The sequence below is a fragment of the Anomaloglossus baeobatrachus genome, chromosome 8 (assembly GCF_048569485.1).
Source record: "Anomaloglossus baeobatrachus isolate aAnoBae1 chromosome 8, aAnoBae1.hap1, whole genome shotgun sequence".
Lineage (NCBI taxonomy): Eukaryota > Metazoa > Chordata > Amphibia > Anura > Aromobatidae > Anomaloglossus > Anomaloglossus baeobatrachus.
This window is the reverse complement of record NC_134360.1, coordinates 88,142,233-88,166,587: the sequence shown is the minus strand read 5'-3', so window position 1 is coordinate 88,166,587 and position 24,355 is coordinate 88,142,233. Positions and strand designations below refer to the sequence as shown.

General features: G+C 49.9%; 1 protein-coding gene across 1 annotated transcript in view; it reads right to left on the bottom strand.

Moving 5' to 3' along the window:
• Nucleotides 1-24,355, bottom strand: part of MEI1 (meiotic double-stranded break formation protein 1) — a 902,984-nt gene that overhangs the window by 806,899 nt on the left and 71,730 nt on the right. The window contains exon 2 of the mRNA XM_075321882.1: nt 8,193-8,316. Coding sequence (XP_075177997.1) covers nt 8,193-8,316 — 124 coding nt within the window. The remainder of the gene's footprint in view (nt 1-8,192; nt 8,317-24,355) is intronic.

The following is a 24,355-nucleotide window of genomic DNA, read 5'->3' as shown; positions in this document are numbered from 1 at the left end:
ATGTGGTCGGCAGAAATAAGCCTGGAACGCTCTAGCGGCAGTACGGCCAGTTAGGTCTTTGACTGGGACAACCACCATGAACCTTGAATAGTGGTCTACAATGGTTAGAGCGTAGGTGTACCCACTTCGGCTGGGGGTGAGCTTTACATGGTCCAGGGCGACCAGCTCCAGCGGTTGATGTGTAACGATCGGGTGTAGGGGCGCCTTCTGGCTGGCCTCGTCCTTCCTCCTCAGCGTGCAAGGGCCACACTCTCGGCACCAGGCTTCTACAGATTCCCGCATTCCACTCCAATAGAACCGCTCTCTCAACAGCATCTCTAGCTTCTTCCATCCAAAGTGTCCAGCACCATCATGGTATCCTTGCAGGACGGTGGGCACGTTAGCTTGGGGAATCACCAACTGGCGGATCTTCTCATGGGTCTTCGAGCTAATCAGCTCACGGTACAACTTCCCCTGGTGCAGATACAGCCGGGTCCATTCCCGCCACAGGCGTTGGGCTTCATCTGGGGCGGCAGGGTCTATCCCAGCAGCACCCTGTTCCACCAAGATCTTGACTAAGCGGACAGCGGGTGCCTGGTCCTGAGCTTCTTGCCACTCCTGGCTGGGCAGCGGGTCCAGGTTTACCCGTTGTTGATAGACATGCACCTTCTCAGTCAGTGGCTGATGAAATGCGGGCAGCTCAATCTCTTCAAGGTCGCCATCCTCAGGCCCTTCTTCCGAAAAGTGGGGCATCCGAGAGAGTGCATTGGCATTAACGTTGACACGGCCGGCCCTGTACTTGATGGTGAAATCGTAGTTGGCTAGCCTAGCCACCCATCGCTGTTCCAACGCACCCAGTTTGGCGGTGTCCAGGTGGGTCAGCGGGTTATTATCCGTGAAAGCGGTGAACTTAGCTGCTGCCAGGTAATGGCGGAACAGCTCGGTGATAGCCCACACCAGTGCCAGGAGTTCAAGCTTGAAAGAGCTGTAGTTCTCGGGGTTCCTCTCAGTCGGTTGAAGCCTTCGGCTAGCATAAGCAATCACTTTCCGTCACTTTTCCGTCTTGGACTTAGGATAGGACTGCCCCTAAGCCTACATTGCTGGCATCGGTGTAAAGGATGAAGGGGTGGTTGTAGTCAGGGTATGCTAGGATTTCTTCTCCGGTCAGGGCCGCTCTCAGCTGACGGAAGGATTCCTCATGCCTTTCTTCCCACACCAATGGAGCTCCTAGGGGTCTACCACCTTTGGTCTGTCTCACAAGGAGGTCTTGCATGGGGGCAGCCATCTTCGTGTACCCCTTGATGAAGCGACGGTAATACCCCACCAGGCCCAGGAACTGCCTCACCTCCTTCACTGTGGTCGGCCTTGGCCAGTCCTGAATGGCGGTGATTTTATCAGGGTCAGGGGCGACACCCTCTGCACCGACCACATGCCCTAGGTACTGCACTTTGGGTTTCAGCAGATGACACTTTGAGGGCTTCAACTTCATCCCATATTTGGCAAGGGACGCGAACACCTCGGCTAGGTGCTCCAGGTGGGCTTCATATGTCTGGGAGCACACAATCACATCATCCAGGTACAGCAGGACGGTCTCAAAGTTTAGATGCCCCAGACAGCATTCCATCAGCCGTTGGAAGGTTCCAGGGGCATTGCACAGCCCGAACGGCATGCTATTAAACTCACAGAGTCCCATAGGGGTAGCAAATGCAGTATTCTCTCGGTCTTCTGGTGCCACAGCCACCTGCCAATACCCTCTGGTGAGGTCAAGGGTGGAAAAATAATTAGCGGTTCTCAGCGCAGCCAGAGATTCCTCAATGCGGGGCAGAGGGTAAGCGTCCTTATGTGTTATCTGATTAATTTTTTGGTAGTCCACACACATCCGCATGGTGCCATCCTTCTTCTTAACCAGTACCAACGGGGCGGCCCAGGGACTACAGCTGTCCCTAATAACCCCTGCCTCCTTCATGTTCCTCAACATGTCCTTGGCACATTGGTAGTGTGCAGGGGGAATAGGTCTGTACCTCTCTTTGATAGGGGGATGCTCACCGGTGGGGATATGGTGTTGGACCCCTTTAATCTGCCCAAAGTTTAGGGGGTGTTTGCTAAAAACCCGCTCATACTTCCGTACCACCCAGTATACCCCCTCTTTGTGATGTGTAGGGGTATCGTCAGTGCCTACGTGTAGCTGTCGGCACCACTCATCTAACTCCCCTTGGGATGGGTGAGTGCTGGCAGTAGGTGGTGAGGTTGTGGGAATGGCCTCGTGGATAGTGTGGGGATCCAAGGTGAACAACTTGGCAAGGGTAGCGTACCAGGGAAGCCTGACTTCTTCCTCCCCGCAGTTCAGCACCCTCACGGGCACTCTCCCCTTCTTTACATCTACCACCCCTCGGGCGGCCATTACTGTGGGCCAGTGTTCAGAGGGCATGGGCTCTATCATGGCGGGGTAGTCATGCCCCTGGGGCCCTACCGCTGACCTACACCAAATCATCATCTCGCTCCTGGGAGGTACAATCAAAGGGGCAACATCCATCACTCTCACCCCACCAATCTCTCCTCCTGTCGTGTTCACATGTTGGCGGTACATCAAGGCTCGGATCTCACGCTGCACAGCTCTCTGTCGGCTCCCCACCGCCGTGGCGGCCAGCTGCTGCAGTAGGGTCAGCACCTCACTCATAGAGTGCTCCATCACGTTGGTCCCTAGCACTACCTTCGGGTTATGATCACTGGGTTCATTCATTATCACAATCATACCCTGGTGTTGCAGTTCAGCTCGTCCCACAGTCATGGCCACTTGTTTGTATCCCACTTGGGTCAATGGGAGTCCATCAGCAGCAATCAGTGTTATACTGGCATCTGGGGGAGCCAGCTCGTCTTTTCCCCAATACCGTTGATACAATGTGTATGGTATGGTGGTTATCTGTGATCCAGTGTCCAGGAGAGCCATCACCGGTATGCCGTCCACAGCCACGGGGATGATGGGCCGGGCCCCGATGTACCGGTCCCGCCAGTCTGGGGGGCCATGGGGTTCTACTCCTGAGGATTGGCCCGTGGCCCCAGGGGTTGCTCGTTTAACGGACACCGTCGGAAGTAGTGGCCGGGTTTGCTGCACCTGTAACAGATTGGGGGTCCATTCCATGAGTCATTGGCCCTTCTCCACTGCATCCAGGGGATGTCCTCAGGGCTGTCGGCGAGCTGCACCTTCACTGGGGCCTGGGATCTGGTCGGAGGCTGGAGTGCGGCAAGGATCTTAGCGAGGTCCCCATCCATGCGGCGAACTTGAGCAGCGAGCTCTTCCATCGCTCTGCTTGGAGCTGCAGGCACTGGAGGTGCTGATGGGGTAGGGGCCACCACGACGGGAGCAGTCTCGACCGGCCACGGGGCTGGCTCAGGAGCTTCAAATGCGGGGGGTTGCAGAGCTTTGATGGCCCGTTCTTTTAATACGGCAAAGTCCACATCAGGGTGTTCTAGGGCCCACAGCCGAAGCTGTTTGCGGTCCTCCGAGGACCTCATCCCCTGCACAAACTGCTCACTTAACATTTTGTTACTGTCCACACTGTTGATGGTGTCCACCCGCTTCAGTGTGCGGAGTGCGGTTTGCAGGCGCAGAGCATAGTCCCGAATGCTATCTGCGGGCCGTTCCCGGCATTGATAGAACTGCATCCGCAACTCGGCCTCGTTACGGGTCTCAAATGCAGTCTGCAGCTTCTCAAATATGGTGGCTACAGAGGACCGGTCCCCCTCGGCCCAGGTCTCCGCCTCTTGCTCAGTCGCGCCAGTTAGCTGCCCCAGCACTAGCGCTGCACATTGCTTATCCGTCAGGGGGTACAGTTCTAGTAGCGGACTAAGTTTTTTTCGGAAAACCTGCAAGACATCAGGTTTCCCATCGTACTGCGGTAGCCAGGCAGCTCCGGGCACATAGGGCAAAGAGAACGGCATCACCTGAGCGAGAGCTGGGGCCGCAGCGCCCCCCGCCAGCGCGGCCGGGACCTGGGCAGGCCCATTCCCATCTACAGGCGCTCCCGAGGCTGCGTCCGCCGCTCTTCCAGCGGCTCCGTCGGGCGCAGACATATTGTTTCCGTCCCCTTTAGTCTCTTTCCGGCTCCTCCTCTACAGGGTCGGGGTTTTGGCCTTCGCGCCTCCACTACTCGAGGAGACGCCCGAGAGGGAATTCTTCGCGCCCAAAATGGCGGCTTCACAAATTTTTCGGCCGGACACCTCCGGCGGTCACACAAGGCGCACTTCCACCAGTTGGTAGAATGGTAGGATCCTGTTCGTGACGCCAAGTTGTCGCGGGCGGAGGAGGGGACGCTGCGCTCTACCACTGCTCGGGTCCGGCCGCTGCTGCGGCTGCCGCTGCTCGGTGGTGGCTCGAGCGGTGGGCCGGATCCCGGGGACTCGAGCGGCGCTCCTCGCCCATGAGTGAAAAGGGGATTTGATTGTGGGGATTGGATATTGTCCGTGACGCCACCCACGGTTGTGGTGATATTGGCGACACCACCACTGCTCTAGACGGGGATCCCGGGAGTGGTGACCGGGAGAAGCTTTGTTGTTAGTTCTCCCCTCCGTGGGTAGGGGGTTGGTTGTCCCGGGGCCCGGTGATGGGGTAGGGATGGATATGGATGACAGGCAGATTACAGGGCCTGGTGAGGTGCAGGGTCGCGGGGGCAGTGCTGTGCCGCACGGCACGGTGGTATTCACTCAGCCAATGATGAAGACACAGTTCTCGGTAAAACACACGGCTGGATGGACGGGTCACACAGACGGCTGCGGTGTTGTTTCTCCCGGCAGGTTGATGGTGACTGCCTTTCCCTGTACCTATGTACGGTAGATGGTTCCAATGGGCTACCACCGGTAACCCGCTCCCCAGCTTGGATACGGGCTGGAGGAGCCCCTTCTGCCCGCAGGCTCTGGCCCTGGGAAACGGTTGCCTTGGCGGTGGCGGTGTCTCCCTCTCTTGGTTGGACTGTTGCCTTCTGTTGGGACTTGGCTGCTGGGAAACCCAGGAGGTTCCCTTCACTAACGAATTTGGCAAATTCACGGCGACTCCTAGCCTTGCCGGGGTCCGTAAGCCCCTGCCAGATGGTGCTGGCTTCTCTTTGCGTACCGGTCCCGTACCGCCGGGCCACCGCCCGTCCACGGTCATTACGGTAAGCTCTGATAGGCCACTCCTGCAGACGGTCACCACCGTCTGCCAACCTTGCTGATCCGTCCGGGCCACACACCCGGACCAACTTTAGTCTGCTCAGCTGCCACTTTCCTTCCTTCCACTTTCACTTCCCTAGCTGAACTCACTGGTCTTACTGCCTCCAGGACTGTGAACTCCTCGGTGGGTGGGGCCAACCGCCTGGCCCACCCCCTGGTGTGAACATCAGCCCCTGGAGGAAGGCAACAAGGGTTTTGTGTCTGACTTCGGTGTGCCTGACCGGGAGTGTGGGGTGTGTGGGTGTTGTGCTCTGTGGCCCCTGGCTTGTCCAGGGCGCCATATTGCTAACAGACCTTAGCCAATCAAAATCCTAGGAACACTTCGCACTTTACCCACCAGACACACCATTGGGGGGCCTGAAGAAAATAGGGCCGCCCACATGGGGGGTTGGTGAGGGGAAAGTGAGGAAAGTGACAGTGGAGCTGGGGAGTTGAGCTAGAGAGTTGAGAGTGGAAGTGGTGGAGTAGTGACCCTCGTGAGGAGAGGTCACGGAGCAGGACTACTGTGTACTAGGTGGCAGACGTTGGTCTGGGCCTGGTAGGAGCTGAAACCCTGGTCGCAGGGGATAGTGTCAGGGGGCACGGACAGCCGAGGAGGGCAGCCGGCGGCCTTGAGCTATCACCGGGCAGGGGCCAGGGCATGACTGGGTACGTGGACCCTAGGCCGGAAAGTAGCTTCACGCGTTCAGGTAATTTACCCGACGGGGGTGAAGGCTTCAAGATTCATCCCCAACCCGCTCTAAAATCGGGGTACTAGTGCACCGATGGGATAAGACTTTCCCAATACAGTCCAAAGAAATCCTACGCGTGAACCCTGAAAGCAAGCTCACTCCGCTAGCCATACGGGTGAGCGGGACCCGAAGAGTTTTATACCTAAGGATCCAACAGAGACAGAGGTGCCAAGGACAGGGCCACAGGCTAACAGCAACACCAAATGCACGGACCCAAGCGTGCGCCCTACAAGCTGCAGTGGTGCTCAGAATTCTGGTTTACAAGCTGTCGGTGTTGTTATTTCCTGGACTGAGTGAGTACACTGAAAACCCCTGTCCTATCCCCCACGGCACCTGAACAACAACCATCCAACGGGCCCCGGGACACAAACCCCCTACCCACGGAGGTGTTAAACATCAGGCTGCCACACCATCCCCCAATCCCCCCTGTAAATTACCCCCCCCCCTTTTTCTGAGTGGCCGCGCGACCCCTGGGTCCGAAGACCCCTCGAGCCACTGCGGATCCGGATCCGAGCAGCAGCAGCAGCCCGGCTGCTGGCATGGGGCAGCACATACATATGGGTTAAAAATGCTCACTATACCACTGGACACAATCTTTAAGGGGTCTAGTTTCCAAAATTGGGTCATTTGTGGGGGCTTTCTGTTGTTTAAGTATCTTAGGGGCCCTACAAATGCAACATGGGGCCCATAATCAATTTTAGCCAAATTTAATTTTCAAAACGCAAATATTGCTCCTTCCCTTCCAAGGTCTCCCGTTTGTCCAAAGAGAACTTTTTGACTACATATGAGGTATCGCCGCGCTAATAAGAAAATGGGTTAGAAACTGTGGAGTCCAATTATTGGTGTTACCTCTTGAAAGAGTAAGAAAATTAGTGCTAAAGCAACATTTTTAGATAAAAGGTTAATTTATGTTTTTTATCATTCCACATTGCTTTAGTTTCTGTGAAGCACCTGAAGGATTAATAAACTTCTTGGATGTGGTTTTAAGTACTTTGAGGGGTGCAGTTTTTAGAATGGTGTCACTTTTGAGTATTTTCTGTCACCTAGGCCCCTCAAAGTCACTTCAGATGTGATGTGGTCCCTAAAAAAATGGTTTTTAAACTTTGTTGAAAAAAGGAGAAATTACTGATGAACTTTGAACCCTTCTAACTTCCTAACCCCAAAAAATGTTGTTTCAAAAATTGCGCTGATGTAAAGTAAACATGTGGGAAATATTATTTATTAACTATTTTGTGTGACATAACTCTCTGGTTTAAGGGCATACAAATTAAAAGTTTGAAAATTGCGAAATGTTTGTCAACTTTCTGATTTTCTCATAAATAAAAGGAAAAAATATCATCCTAAATTTACCACTACCATGAAGTACAAGATGTCACAAAAAAAACTCAGAATCACCGAGATCCATTGAAGCATTCCAGAGTTATAACCTCATATACTGACACTGGTCAGAATTGCAAAAAGTGGTTAATGAAATGTTGTGGCAACCAAAAAACATAATTTTGGCATTTGGAATTTATTTCTCATCACGCCATGTACTGATCAGATTAATTGATTTTATATTTTGATAGATTGGGCATTTCTGAACGCGGTAATACCAAAAATGTGTATTTTTTTGTTGTTTTATTTTCAATTGGGCAAAAGGGGGATGATTTAAACTTTTAGGGTTTTTTTATTTTTTCATATTTTCTAAAACATTTTTACATATTTTATTCATTTTACTAGTTCCCAAAGGGGACTTTATGACTGAAGTGTCTGATTGCTTCCCCTGATCACAGTGATGCTCCAGCATCACTCTGATCAAAAGTACCCCCTGTGAATAACCGTGCTCTGTCGACTCACACAGGAAGTGAGTCATGGCAGCATCAGGGATCAGCAGCTGATCCCGCACTACTATGACAACACATTGGCGCCCCATGATTGCATCAAGAGGCTGCTGAAGGCATCGAGGAATGGTGCGTACCCCGCTGCGGCACTTTAAATTGCACTGTCAGTGATTGACAGCGCGATCTAAGGGGTTAACAGATGCGGGTGGATCTCCAATCCACCTGCGCTTATTAGCCACACATGTCTGCTGATCAGATCAGCAGATACGTGTGGGGAATACCGTGGCTTCCTGGGAGGCAACCAGGGACGTACCATAATGTCCTTGGTCGTTAAGAGGTTAAACAATATATATATATTGTAGTTCTATTGTGAAATCTGGTGAAGGACTGCTTACATGTTCTGATGCAATCTATACTCCCCTTGCAGAAATAAGATTGAACATGAGCTACTTACCGAGCATCAAAGTAACAAAATGCGCACAAATTCTTCCATCACTGCCAAGAAATGAGTAAACTGTAGATGATTTCTTTTCTAGGAATGTCTGAAAACTAGATAGCATATGCTTCTTGCGAACAACCTGAGTAAAAAAAATATACATATGTGTGTATTTTCATCAAATACATTTCCTCCTGCTTGAAGAAGGCTCAAACTTTTCACACAAATGATAATACAAAAGTCCCCTTTCTGAGGTTCGTGCTTTTTCAGGTACACAAAAACTATTTGTCAAGTGTCATTAGCGTTAGTGTAATGTGTCTGTGTTTTGGATCCCGTCAGTTTTATTACTGCATTCATATCTGAAAAAATATTAATAAAGAAATCAATAAATAAATTACATAAAGCTTCTCCTGCCCATTAGACTTGTGTTGGTAATTTTGATCTGTGGCTCCAATCAAAAATGCATGATGTTATGCAACAAAAAACATGATCATGTCAATGGCACCATGGACTTTGATGGGTACATGATACAGACAACTTGAAATGAGGCCTTAAGCAGCTTAGTATGAGCGGCATCGGACTCTGCAGTATGAGCGCATCGGACTCTGCAGTTCTGCAGGAAATCCAAGGTAATGAATGCAGCAGCTTGACCCAAAAAAATTTTTAAAATTCAAAATCTTTCTTTATTAGGCTGGAATCACATTTATGCGTGTAAAATCGGTCCGAGTTGCATGAAAAAACTCGGCCGATTTTGGTTCACGTTAGGTCAGTGTGCAATGCAATTACGATGCTTATTTTTAATTGTTTCCAGGCTAGCAGAGCATGTGTAATGCGTGTGTGATCCGTGTGTGATCCTTCTTTTTCTCAGCAGCTGTCATCTGCCATTCAGCTCTGCTACATGACCGCTGACAGCAGACACAGACAGAGCCATGTAGCAGAGCTGAATGGCCGCTGACAGCAGACACAGACAGAGCAGCATGATCAGAATGAAGTCAGATGAACATCACCAGACTTCATTGTCATCCCGCGGCTCTGTCTGTGTGGCATGGCCTGAGTGACCTCAGTGAGCCGCGCGATCAGCGGTGCCGTCGCTGAGGTTACCCATGGCCACAGCTGAAGTCCTCCCGCTGAGATCTGTGGCCGCGGGTAACCTGAGTGACATCATCGCTAATAGCGCGACTCACTTCAGTCGCTGCGGGGAGCTCACAGAAAGCGGTCATGGTCTGTGACCGCTCTCTGTCAGCTTCCGATGTAGCAGAGCTGACAGCGTCGAGGGACCTCTGTGGATTACGTCGGACATGGAAGGGTATTTGGGGTCTTGAATAAAGTGGTGAAAGAGGTTGTTTTTTTTTTGTTATTTATTTTAAATAAAGGATTTTTAGGTGTATGTCTTCATTTTCTTAATCTTACAGGTTAATCATGGAAGGTATCTCGGGGAGACGCCTGCCATGATTAATCTAGGACTTAGTGGCAGCTATGGGCTGCTGCCATTAACTCCTTATTACCTCGATTGCCACCGCACCAGGGCAATTCGGGATGGCCGGGTACAGTCCCGGGACAGTCACATCTAATGGATGCGGCTATTCCGGGCGGCTGCAGGCTGATATTGTTAGGGTGGGGGGCTCCCCATAATGTGGGGCTCCCCATCCTGAGAATACCAGCCTGCAGCCGTGTGGCTTTACCCTGGCTGGTATTAAAATTGGGGGGAACCGCACGCCGTTTTTTTTAATTATTTATTTATTTTTTTACTGCATTATATAGACCCGCCCACCGGCAGCTGTGATTGGTTGCAGTGAGACAGCTGTCACTCATTGTGGGGGCGTGTCTGACTGCATCCAATCATAGGCGCCGGTGGGCGGGTAAAGCAGGGAATACGAGATTGAATAATGACTTTTTCAAAAGAGAAGCCTCTGGAACAGTGTGACAGCCATGCAGCGCCGCGCTGGTGATCGGGGATCGGTGAGTATCAGAGAGTGGGGAGAGGGATAGACAGACATGGACAGAAAGAGAGCGAGAGACCGACCGACAGAGAGAGAATAGAGACCGAGAGGGAGAGACCAACTAACATTAATCGAATGTTTCTCACAACACTGGAAATGAGTGAGCTCTCACAATGTCGGTCAAACTCTATGATTGTCCGACATTGTGAGACCTCACTCATTTCCAGTGTTTTGAGAACCATGCGATTAATGTATTTAGAAAAATGAATGTCACTAGGATGGTGTGAGTGCCGGTCCGTGTGACATGCATTTTTTTCACGCTCCCATAGAGTTGCATTGGAGAGACTTGCGCGAGAAATTCTCCAAAAAGCAGCATGCTGTGTTTTTTTTCTCAGTCCGATTTGGACTGAGAAAAAAATAGCAGATGGGAGCTGCCTCATTGTTTAACATGTGTCCGAGTGCAATGCGAGAATTTCTCGCATTGCACTACTGCAAGAAAATCGCAAGTGAGAAGCCGGCCTTAGAGTGCAAACATAAAATTAGTCTACATGGGTCACATGGAGTGATAAACGGACAGAGGATGCGTTTCGAACGTCTAGTTCTTATTCAATCTCTGACAAATCTGACAAATCTAAGGACTAAGGCTGGTTAAAAACAAAGCTCCGACCCGGACATTGGTTCAGAAGGGGGAGGGGAGGAGACAGACAATGGGTGAAAAAATAAGCATTACATCCATAGCAATTAGGAAAAATATATACCACACAAATACTTTCATAATTATGACATAGTGATTTCCCATGTTACGGCAAGTGGAAAACAAAGCAGATTACCTGGACTTTTAATAGATGTATAACATGTCACTTTTTAGATTCATTCCCACAGGGAATCTGGTTCCCATTAGGAAGATCCACCTGGTTTCCCTTTGGAGCAAAATCTCTTTCAGGTTACCGCCTCTGCTAGGCATTCTGACTTTCTCCATTGCGGTAACGCGCAAGCTATCCACATTGCCGGCATGTACATTTAAGAAGTGTTTGGAAGCGCCCGACAGACTCCTAATGGTGGTGTTATTTGCATCATAAATATGCTCTGAAATTCTTTTCTGCAATGGGCGCGATGTGCTACCTATATACTGTATCTGACATGCAATACATGATATCAAATATACAATATGATCAGAAGTTCAGAACTGCAATTAATCATGGAATTGATGTAAAAAAATTTTTGTTATTGGTGTAAGAAAAAAAATCCTTAGAATTGGTCATAAACTTGCACAATCCACAGGATTTATGTTCACATTTGTAGGAGCCACTTCAGACAACCAATTGCCCGTGTTTTTTTTAGAATTAATGTTTTCGAATCTTTTGGTATGATCACTTGGTGACAAAGACGCGTCCAGCGTGTAATTTCTTCTGGAAACAAATTTGACACCGCTATCAAGTATCTTTTTTAAAATATCATCCGATAATAAAACAGGGAGAAATGTTCTGATAATGTGAACAATGTCAAAAAAATTATTTGTGTATTTTGTAGAAAAAAACACTGGTAATTTGTCGTTCACTTTGGGGTTACTGCTCTTTTTGAATTCCAAATATTGATTTCTACTTATGAGGTTGGTTTTAGTTTTGGCCTTATCTAGGCAAGTTTGAGAATAACCTCTATGTCAGAATCTCTCATCTATCAATCTCCATTCCCTATGGAGATCACTTTGTGTGGTACAGAACCTCTTGGCTCTGATATATTCCCCCGTGGGGATATTATTAATGACATGCTTCGGGTGGCAACTCCTGGCATGTAAAAGGGAATTGCCAGCAGATGGTTTACGAAATAATTTGCAATTTATTTTATTAATGCCGGGGTCACCACTCAAAGTCATGTCCAAAAAATCTACCTGGGTTGCGCTGTATTGATGGGTGAATGAAAGATTATGTGGGTTATTACCAATGAAAAAAATGAAATCACTAATTCGCAATGTTGTTCCTTGCCATATTATCAAGATGTCATCAATGTATCTAAGATACATAACAATATAGGCAGAAAAAGGATTTGAGTGATTGAAAATAAACTCTTCCTCCCACCCGAACATGAAAATTCCCACAAGCGAAGGGGAAAAGCGAGAGCCCATTGAACAACCTTGTACCTGGATGAAAAAATCACCAAGAAAAGTAAAATAGTTATTCCTGAGTAAAAAATTGGTAACATCCAATATGTATTCTTGTAAGGCTGAAGAATAACCTGAATACTTCTCAAGTTGATTCTTCAATGCCAGGATTGACAGATAATGGGGAATTGAGGTATAAAGCGATTGCACACCGCATGTTATCCAGCTGTAATTCTCATGCCACTTAAGGTTGGAGATAATATTTAGAACATGTTTACTGTCTTGGACGTAGCTAGGTGATGCTTTGGCCAATTACTGTAGATGGACATCCAGCCATTCTGATAAATGCTCAGTTATAGAGCCAACTCCAGAAATGGTCTGAACTTGGGAGGGAAATCATTTTTGTGCGACTTGGGAAAAGCATGCATCAAAGGGGTTAATGGACACGCTGGGTTGAAAAACTCCTTTTGCTTTGGGGTGATTAAACCCAGTTGGACCCCTTCCTCGGTCAATTTATCCAAGGAATATTTTATTTCCATAATAGGATTATGATTAATCTTTTTGTATATGGCACTATCCCTGAGCATTTTAATTAATTATTTTTCATACAAGCCAATGTCTAGCACCACCACAGCTCCCCCCTTATCTGAATTTTTAATGATAATATTGGAGTTTTTTTCAAGGGTTTCAACTGCTGTTTTTTTATTTTTTGTAAGATTACGAGGAATGGGTTTTTCATGCAGTTTGGTGAGTTCTTTCTCCACCAACACTTGGAAGTCCTCCATCTGGTGGCACCTTGATGGAATAGGATAGAAATTGGAATTGGGGACTTTTCCATATAATGCTGTTCCTTGTGGATCGCCTAATAGACATTTATTTTCGGAAAGATCTCTCAAATTTTGTAAACACATTTGCTCCTGGAAGGAAGATGGTAAAAAAGGCTGATCAGGGTCAATTGGATCGTTAGTAGTATCATCCTGGGAGTCAAAAAAGTGTTTTTTAACTGTTAATTTGCGAAAAAACCTGTTGACATCTAAGATGGTCTCAAAAAGATTGAACTTAGTGTTGCGGACAAAATTAAGTCCTTTTTCAGTACTTGAATTTCATGATGGTTGAGGATGGAAGCTGACATGTTTATGACGGAGCAGGTATCACGATTTTCCGTTATTTCTTCCCCCTGGTATAGAGTCCATGTTGATGGATCGTTCCTCTTGGAATGCTTACAGTCGGCCCTCCTTGTTTTTTTGACACTGCAAGGAAGTTTTTTGGATCATTAAATGATGCTGCAGATGTATTAGCATTGGAATCAGACACATCAGTGTTATAATCTGTGGACTCTATAGCAGTAGATTTCATGTCCGTAGAGGAAAAACTCACTCCATGAGAGGGATTATGACTTTTATTTTTATTTTTAAGAATAGGTTTTGAGCCCGTATTGCGATAGCGGTGCCAGTTGTAGACTCTATTAGTTTCATAATCCCTGACATCTCTCTTAAATTTACCTTCGTTGAAAGAAGTTATGGAATCTTCTAATTTCAGAAGTTTAACATTAATTTGTTCTTTCATGGTTTTATATGATTCTGTATTCACATAATGAGTAAGTGAATCTTCTATTTCTTCAGCTTTTCTTTCTAAATCCACGAGTTTAATATGCTCCTGTTCGATAATAAGCTGTATAAGCTTTTTGGAGCAATCTGATAGAATGGAGTTCCATTACATAATAAAATCATCATTGAGGGTTTGCCTCCAACACACCAGATTGGATATATCCCAGGATCTCTCCCCCCCCCACCTGGAGCTGGATATATATATATATATATATATATATATATATATATACTGTGAGGTAGCGTGGTCGGCTGCGCAGCAGAAGACACGGGATCCAGGCACCAAGGGTCACAGCACACGGTTTAATATCCAAACAAAAGTCCACAACAGTACACATGTGCCTCTCCGGCAGAGAACTCAGGGAGTTGTGTTCACTCCCTCACACCCGGCACACCCGCCCTTGTTCCTGTTTCCTTTTAACCCTTCCTTCAGCCTGTAGGGAAACAGCATTAACCCTGGAGTGGAGTTACTTTCTATCATGGAGTGAGCACAACCGGGGCGAGACATACCGGCCGTCATAGATAACCCCGGTCACAGTCTCACATACCCCCCCCTCAGTTCAAGCGTGCGGGGTTGAACTCCCGCCATCAAACACGGGCCGCGGGACAAGGCATCGGCGTTGCCCTGCAACCCACCGGCCCTATGTTCAACCGTAAACCGGAAGTTCTGCAGAGAAAGGAACCACCAGGTAACCCGGGCATTCCATTCCTTGGCGGACCTCATCCAGACCAGTGGAGAGTGATCCGTCACCAAGCGAAACTGCCGTCCCAGCAGGTAGTAGCGTAGGGACTCCAAGGCCCACTTGATCGCCAGGCACTCCTTCTCCACTACGCTATAATTCCGCTCGGGAGGGGTGAGCTTCCTACTTAAGAAGGTGACGGGGTGTTCCTCCCCCTGAACCACCTGAGACAGCACTGTCCCCAGGCCGACCTCCGAGGCGTCAGTCTGTACTATGAACTCCTTCCGGAAATCAGGGTTTACAAGAACGGGCTGTCCACACAGGACCCCCTTCAGGGCCCGGAAGGAGTCCTCGGCCTGCGGAGTCCAGCGCACCATGACGGACTTCTTGCCTTTGAGAAGGTCCGTCAAGGGGGCTGATAGTCCCGCAAAATCTTTTACAAATCTCCTGTAGTACCCCACGATACCCAGGAAGGCCCTAACCTGCTTCGTGGTCAGGGGTCTAGGCCACTTCTGGATCGCCTCAACCTTGTTAATTTGGGGCTTAATCACTCCTTGGCCTATCACGTAGCCCAAGTAGCGGGCTTCCGTGAGTCCCAACGCACATTTCTTGGGATTGGCTGTCAATCCGGCTGTTCGAAGCGCGTCGACCACCACTTGTACCTGTTCCAAGTGGGTCTGCCACTCGGAGCTGTAAATAATGATGTCATCAAGGTACGCTGATGCATACGCCTGGTGGGGTTCCAGCACCAAGTCCATCAACCTCTGGAACGTGGCCGGAGCGCCATGTAACCTAAAAGGCAAGACAACATAGTGGAAGAGACCCTCCGGCGTAACAAAAGCGGTTTTCTCCTTGGCGGACTCCGTCAGTGGCACCTGCCAGTACCCCTTGGTCAGGTCGAGCGTGGTAAAATATCGCGCCTGTCCCAGCCTATCAATCAGCTCATCCACCCGGGGCATGGGGTAGAGATCGAACTTGGATATTTCGTTCAATCTCCTAAAGTCATTGCAGAACCTTAAGGAGCCATCGGGTTTTGGTATTAGGACAATGGGACTAGCCCATTCACTCCGGGATTTTTCGATGACCCCCAGGCGTAGCATTGTCTTCACTTCCTCTGATATGGCTTGTCTTCGAGCCTCCGGCACGCGGTATGACTTCAGGCGTACCTTCAGGTGGGGCTCGGTGACAATATCATGTCGTATCAGACTGGTCCTACCAGGCAGCTCGGAGAAGACATCGGGGTTCTGCTGAACCAGCCGTCTGGCCTCTCGCCTCTGTGTCTTGGTGAGGGCTTCTCCAATCCTTACTTCCGGTTCGTCCTCTCCGGAGGTCGCTGGAGCCGGATGTGAACGACCCTAAGAGGAGGGAGATGGGGAAAAAACAACCATCAGGCTTTCCCGTTCCTGCCAAGGTTTTAATAGGTTGACATGGTATATTTGTTCAGGTTTCCGCCTACCGGGCTGCAATACTTTATAGTTGACCACCCCGACTCTTTCCTTTATCTCGTAGGGGCCTTGCCACTGAGCCAGGAATTTACTCTCCGCCGTGGGGATTAAAACCAACATCCGATCCCCGGGTTTAAAGGTCCGCACGGTGGCTTGTCTATTGTAGCGGCCGCTTTGCGCGGCCTGAGCCTCCTGTAAATGCTCCTTCACAATTGGCATGACCGCGCTTATGTGGTTCTGCATTCCTAAAATGTGTTCAATCACACTTTTATGGGGGGTGGGCTCTTGCTCCCATGTTTCCTTTGCCAGGTCCAACAATCCCCGGGGATGTCGCCCGTATAACAATTCAAAAGGCGAAAACCCCGTGGATGCCTGTGGCACCTCTCGTATGGCAAACATCAAATAGGGAAGCATCATATCCCAGTCTTTCCCGTCTTTGGAGATCACCCTTTTGAGCATGGTTTTCAGGGTTTTATTGAATCGTTCTACTAACCCATCCGTCTGAGGACGATACACAGACGTGCGCAACTGCTTGATCTGGAGTAGCCGGCATATCTCTTTGGTCACTTTAGACATGAATGGGGTCCCCTGATCCGTAAGGATCTCCTTGGGTAACCCCACCCGACAGAACCCAGCAAACAACTCCCGAGCTATAAGCTTCGCCGCAGTATGTCTGAGAGGTATCGCCTCTGGATACCGGGTGGCATAGTCAACGATCACTAGGATGTGTTGGTGCCCTCGAGCAGACTTTACGAGGGGCCCCACCAGATCCATCCCTATCCGTTCAAAAGGGACTTCTATAATGGGTAACGGTACCAACGGACTGCGAAAGTGGGTCAGGGGTGCGGTAAGCTGACACTCCGGGCAGGTTTCGCAGAACCGTTTTACCTCCCCAAAGACCCCGGGCCAATAGAACCTTTGCAATATTCGCTCCTGCGTTTTCTTGACCCCTAGGTGGCCACTCATCAGGTGTTTATGAGCCAAGTCGAGGACCCGCCGGCGATACGGCTGGGGCACCACCAACTGCTCTACCCCCACGCCCCGTATTTCATCTACCCGGTAGAGTAAATCCTGTTTAAGAGCGAAATGGGGGTACCTTACCTGGGCACCGGGCAGCTGTGCCACCCCGTCAACTACTGTCACCCGACTCCGGGCATGTATTAATGTAGGGTCCTGGAGTTGGGCTGTCCCAAACGTATCCGGGGACGCCTCCAACTCCGGGATGGGCTCGACCGTCTCAGCCTCTCCTGCCAATACCTCTAGGGGCGACCAATCGGGTTCACATTCTGTCCCTATCATGGGGACCCCTACGGCAGGCGTCCCGGATTCAGGATTGTAGGGCTCAGGTCCCGGACTGACCGATATCTGCGGGGACTTAGGAGGTCCCTTCCATAAAGTCCAAAAATAGGGCAGATCCCTTCCTAGGATCACGTCATAGGGAAGAGTGTTAATAAGTCCCACCTCATGTTGCACCTGACCGCAAGGTGCTGAGATGGTGACAATCCCCGTGGGATAGTCTCGGCGGTCCCCATGTATGCAAACCACCCCCACGGTACGTCCTGTGGCCTTTACTTTAGCCCTCAAGGTTGATCGCACAAGGGTCACTAAGCTTCCGGAATCCAACAATCCTGTAACCGGACATCCATTCACCTGTATTTGGCACAAGTGAGGCTCAATCTCTGGGGAGACCAGGTCAGCGGTACACACCACCTGAGCATACATTGAACCCCGCCAGGTAACCCCACAATCCATGGGCTCCGTGGTGAGTGGACACTGGGCTTCCATATGTCCTACCCGCTGGCACCGCCAACATCTAATAGGGAAGGAAACCCCCTTGACGAGTTGTCGTTTAGGGTACAGAACCTTCCGGACCTCAGGGACAGCGGGCGCGGCCTCAGACGGGACGGTAGCGAACTCCTGCACCGGTGTCAGCGGTGGGTCCTTGGCCCTAGGCTTGGAGGGGCCGGACCGACGGGCGGTACGCAAAGTCTCAGTGTCCCGTATCAAGTCCTGCGTAGCCACATGCCGCTCTACCAGGGACACTAATTGGTCCAGGGTACTCGGGTCGCCCTGTCCTACCCACCGTTGAATGGTGACGGGTAAAGTGCGCACAAAACGATCAACTACTACCCTTTCCACCATTTGCGCCGGGCTCAGAGTGTCAGGCTGCAACCACTTTTTTACGAGATGCAACAAGTCATAGGCCTGGGAGCGTACGGGTTTGGCTTCCTCATAGAACCACTGATTTACCCGCTGAGCCCGTACATAGGTATTCACCCCCAACCGAGCCAGTATTTCGGCTTTCAAAGTCGCATATTCTATGGCGTCCTCGGTACAGAGGTCCAGGTACGCTTTTTGGGGTTCCCCCGTCAGATAGGGCGACAATACCTCAGCCCACTGGGGGGTCGGCAGCTTTTCCCGCTCGGCCACCCGCTCAAACACCGCCAGGAACGCTTCCACATCATCCCCCGGGGTCATCTTTTGCAACGCTTGTCTCACCGCTTTCCGGACGCTGCCGTCGTCACCCGGTCCCGGGGTTGTTGCTGCCGGTCCGGCACGGATCGACTTGGCCAGGAGAACCATCTGTTCTTGGTGCCTTTGTTCCTGCAATTTCAAAGAATGCTGCTGATGATCCAACGAACGGAGCAGGTGTGCATTGATCTGTTGCTGCTGCTTTAGTATTTCCTCCATGGCGTCGCCGGGTTTGGGCTGTAGTATAGCCACTTGAATCCAGGACATGTGCTACCGGGTCACCAGAAATGGAAGCTACACCTCACCGGGCTGGCATGCCCGCATTCTCCACCATATGTGAGGTAGCGTGGTCGGCTGCGCAGCAGAAGACACGGGATCCAGGCACCAAGGGTCACAGCACCCGGTTTAATATCCAAACAAAAGTCCACAACAGTACACATGTGCCTCTCCGGCAGAGAACTCAGGGAGTTGTGTTCACTCCCTCACACCCGGCACACCCGCCCTTGTTCCTGTTTCCTTTTAACCCTTCCTTCAGCCTGTAGGGAAACAGCATTAACCCTGGAGTTGTTACGGGGGGCTGTCTGATAATAACCGAAAGGAGTATCAGACAGTCAGGGTCCACCGTGCAAAGACTTTGCTGCAGACTATGGCAGAGTGCAATACCTCTGTTAACTCACAGAAGGATATAATAAGTAAGTAAAGCAATTCCTCCCTTACTTGGAGGGTGTGTGGAATGATCTCTGTTAATAATCACAGAGACAAAGGCAATGTGTGCGAAATGGCACCTACCTAGGTCCGCTCTTCTAGTGGTGCAAAAGAGACGAACAGCAGCGTAAGCCGCACAAAGCTCCTACCTGCGTTCGCTCCACTAGTGTGCGAGGACACGAACCACTAGATATGGCACCTGCCTAGGTCCGCTCTTCTAGTGGTGCAAAAGAGACGAACAGCAGCGTAAGCCGCACAAAGCTCCTACCTCTGTTCGCTCCCCAAGTGTGCGAGGATACGAACAACTGCCAGACGCAGTATAAGGAACGTTACCCTAGCGGCAACGTCCACCTACGAGTAGAATCACAAGGCCCAGCCAGACCATGTGCCTCAGGCACCTGCCTATGTCCGCTCCCCTAAGAGGTAAGGATACGGACAGCAGCCGAAGCTGTAAGGTATAAGAACGCTACCCTGCCGGTAGCGCTCACCTAGCATAGACAGAGGAATGCCTAGAGGAACGCGCACAGAGCGTCTACTCATATGCATGAACCAAGAGGACTGAGCACCATGCGGCGTGTGTCAGGGTCTTATATAGACTCTGTGCCTCATCCAAGATGGAGGACACCAGAGCCAATCTGCTGCCAGAACGACAGGAGTGACGTCATGCTGGCCTATCACCGAGCAAGACGTCACAAGCACATGACCAGCGACCAATCGGCATAGAAGGTGTCAGAGACATGTGACCTCGTGTCAGCGATGATGTCACCCGCACATGTGCAATGGCTCCAAGATTGGACTTAGTCTCCGGCGCTCGCACATGTGCAGTAGCAAGAAATCTGGACTTAGTCTCCAGCGCTCGCACATGTGCAGTAGCAAGAAATCTGGACTTAGTCTCCAGCGCTCGCACATGTGCAGTAGCAAGAAATCTGGACATAGTCTCCAGTGCTCGCAGCAACCGTAACAGTACCTCCCCCTCAAGGGCCCCCCTCCCGGTGACGCAGGTAATCGGCAACTAAGTCGGGAGCATGGACAGCCTCCTCAGGCTCCCAAGAGCGATGTTCCGGGCCATAGCCCTCCCAATCTATCAAGAAGAACCTGCGCCCTCTAACCATCTTAGAACCAACTATGGCCCGTACCTCATAGCTAGAGCGAGAGGAATCAGAGGCAGGAGAGTGCACTTCACGAGCGTGAGGTAAAATAGCCGGCTTTAGCAGTGAGACATGGAATTTGTCATGAATCCTAAGATGGACAGGTAACTTCAATTGATAGACTACAGGATTTACCTGTCGAAGAACCTCATAAGGACCCAGGAAGCGAGGAGCAAATTTGACAGAGCTCACTCTAAGTCTCACGTGTTTTGCAGAGAGCCACACAAAGTCCCCTGGAGAAAAGACAGGAGCCGGGCGACGAAACCGATCGGACACCGTCTTCATACGGTCCTTAGCTGCTTGGATCGACTCTTGAGTCCGATCCCAAACCTCTCTGGCATTAGTTGCCCAGTCGGCCACAAGAGGAGGAGGTGCAGCAGCGGGAAACGGTACCGGTACCCTAGGGTGTTGCCCATTATTGAGTACGAACGGTGTCTGCCCAGTGGCCTCAGCCAGCGAATTGTTAAGGGCAAATTCTGCCCAGGGTAAAAGGGAGGACCAGTTATCGTGGTTCTCAGCAACAAAGTGTCGAAGGTATATAATCATAGATTGATTGGTACGTTCAACCAAACCATTAGTCTCCGGATGGTATGCCGTAGAGAGATTCAACTCAATTTGCAGAAGGCTACAAAGATCTCGCCAGAAACGGGAAGTAAATTGCGGGCCTCTATCACAAATGATACGATCTGGCATCCCGTGAAGCCTAAAGACATGCTTGAGGAATAGTTTGGCTAATACCCTGGAAGATGGGATTCTCGATAACGGTACGAGATGAACCATCCGGGAGAAATGGTCCGTAATGACCCACACAAATCTATGTCCCTGTGAACATGGAAGATCACCCACAAAGTCCATGCCTACCACCTCCCATGGTCTATCTGGCACTGGTAAAGGATGCAAGAGCCCAGCCGGTCTCTGCCGTAATGGACGGTTGCGAGCACACGAGTAGCAGGAACCGACATATCTCTTGACGTGGCTGGCTAAGTGTGGCCACCAATACCACCTCTCCAGTAACTCTCGTGTCCGCCTAATACCAAAATGCCCACCCACCTTTGAGGTGTGGGCCCATGACAGTATATCATTCTGTCGATCAGGCGGAACAAAGGTCTTGCCCGGTGGGATTTGGTCTAACGTCACAGGGGAGAGCGTATGAAAAACCCTGGAGGGAAGGATAAGACGAGGTTCGTCAATCTCTTCCTGGGTAGAAAGCATAGAGCGAGACAGGGCGTCTGCCTTGTTATTCTTACTCCCAGACAAATAGTTGATGGAGAAGTGAAAGCGGGAGAAAAACAAGGACCAGCGGGCTTGGCGAGGATTCAGACGCTGAGCGGTTTGTAAGTACGTCAGATTCTTATGGTCTGTATAGACCTGGAAAGGATGTTTCGCTCCTTCCAGCAAGTGACGCCACTCCTCCAAGGCTAATCTCAAGGCGAGCAGTTCCCTATCCCCAATGGTATAGTTTCTCTCTGCCGGTGAAAAGGTTTTAGCAAAGAAGAAACACGGCCTTTTTCTACCTGCACCGTTCTTTTGATACAAGACCGCACCAGCACCCACTGAAGAGGCATCAACCTCTAAGAGGAAGGGCTTACTCTCATCGGGTCTTTGAAGAACGGGAGCAGTTGAAAAGTGTCTTTTTACTGCCTCAAAAGCCTGAGATGTCTCAGTAGACCAGGCTTTGGGATTAGCACCTTTCTTAGTCAAGGCCACCAAAGGGGCCACCAAAGTAGAAAAATGGGGTATGAACTGCCTGTAATAATTTATGAATCCTAAGAAGCGTTGCACCGCCTTCAAGGAATGAGGTTCGGACCATTGCAGGACAGCAGAGAGCTTCGCAGGATCCATAGCCAGACCCTCTTGTGAGATAATGTAACCCAAAAAAGGCAATGAGGACTGCTCGAATACACATTTCTCGTGTTTAGCAAACAATGAGTGCTCCCTTAAACGGGAAAGGACACGAACGACATCCTGACGATGAGTCTCCAGATCAGGAGAAAAAATCAGGATGTCGTCCAGATACACCACTACTGAGGATAACAGTAAATCCCTGAACACATCGTTTACGAAGTCCTGAAATACTGCGGGTGCATTACATAACCCAAAAGGCATGACGAGGTATTCATAGTGACCGTCTCGGGTGTTAAAAGCGGTCTTCCATTCGTCACCCTTTCGAATTCGTACCAAGTTATACGCACCCCGCAGATCCAACTTCGTAAAAACTTGAGCTCCTCTCAGTCTGTCAAAGAGCTCCGAAATTAAAGGTAATGGGTATTTGTTCTTTATTGTGATTGCGTTGAGACCCCTGTAATCTATGCAGGGACGCAAATCACCCTCTTTCTTCCGAACAAAGAAAAACCCAGCTCCCGCGGGAGAGACAGACTTACGAATGAACCCCTTCTCTAAGCTCTCTCTTATATAGGTCGACATGGCCTCCGACTCAGGTATCGACAGGGGGTAAACCCTGCCTTTAGGTGGAACCGAACCTGGGATAAGGTCTATGGCACAGTCATACGGCCTATGGGGTGGAAGAACCTCAGCACCCTGTTTGGAGAACACGTCAGCGAAATCCAAATAGGGTGTAGGTATGGGAGAGAGATCAGTTGATGCAACCGCAACGACCTTAGGTGGTAAGGGAAGACATCGGGACTGACATCTCGAACCCCAACTAATAATGCTGTCAGACTCCCAGTCAATGTGAGGAGCATGAGTCCGAAGCCATGGAAGACCCAGAAGGACGTCGTCTATACCCTCAGGCAAAACAAGAAAAGAAATCTCCTCTATGTGACCCTGAGACAGGGAAAGGCGCAAGGGAACTGTCCTCAATGTAATGGAGTCAGACAACATAGTTCCATTAACAACACGGACAGGAATAGGCGCCTCTAACATGATAGAGGGAATATTGTGTCCCTTTACAAATCCTGAGGACACAAAAATCCCGTCAGCTCCGGAATCCACAAAAGCCATAATAGGCCATGTATTCTCAGATAACGAGAGCTGACCTGGGATACAACACTTAGAGGGTGCAGAAGACGTCTCTAGTAACCCCCCTCTAATGGTTACTAGGCCAGGGAGTTTCCCTGACGACTAGGACACTTATTGGCATAGTGCCCAGCCTGACGACATACGTAACATATAGGAGGACCAGACTTGCGTAGTCTGGAGAACGTATGACCTAACTCCATAGGAGTGGGAGATGTTTCAGATGCTGAGGAAGATGGTAGTGGACCCTCAACAACTGGAATAGCCCGATGCTTAGGGCGTGAGGAAGAGACCTCGAGTCTACGTTCCTTATGGCGTACATCGATCCTCGTTGCTACTGTGATCAAGTCCTCCAGAGAAGCAGGGACCTCACGAGTAGCAAGGGCATCCTTGACATAGCCTGCCAACCCTCTCCAGAAGATAGGAATCAACACCTTCTCTGGCCAATCTAGTTCTGCCACCAGAGTTCTAAAAGCAATGGCATAAGAACTAGTGGATAACGAGCCCTGAGATAGATCTAACAGTCTCAGGGCCGCATCATGGGTAACCTGCGGACCCATGAATACCGCCTTAAGAGCATCAAGAAAGTCTTGATGTCTCAGAGTAACCACATCAGAGCGCTCCCATAGGGGAGTCGCCCATTCTAAGGCTTTGTCCTGAAGTAAGGAGATGATAAAGCCTACTCTGGACCTCTCCGTAGAGAAGCGAGAAGAGTTGACCTCTAGGTGTATCTGACACTGACTAATGAAACCACGACATGATCTGGCATCGCCAGAATATCTGTTTGGCAGAGCAAGTCGAGGATCATGTGCAGATGTCACCATGGTCTGAGGTTTATCCTCTATACTCTTGAGCCGTGACTCAAGTACTTGTATGTAACGGTGTAACTGCTGATATTCTGCCATAACTGCCAGACCCTTGGCTCAGTCCTAATGTTACGGGGGGCTGTCTGATAATAACCGAAAGGAGTATCAGACAGTCAGGGTCCACCGTGCAAAGACTTTGCTGCAGACTATGGCAGAGTGCAATACCTCTGTTAACTCACAGAAGGATATAATAAGTAAGTAAAGCAATTCCTCCCTTACTTGGAGGGTGTGTGGAATGATCTCT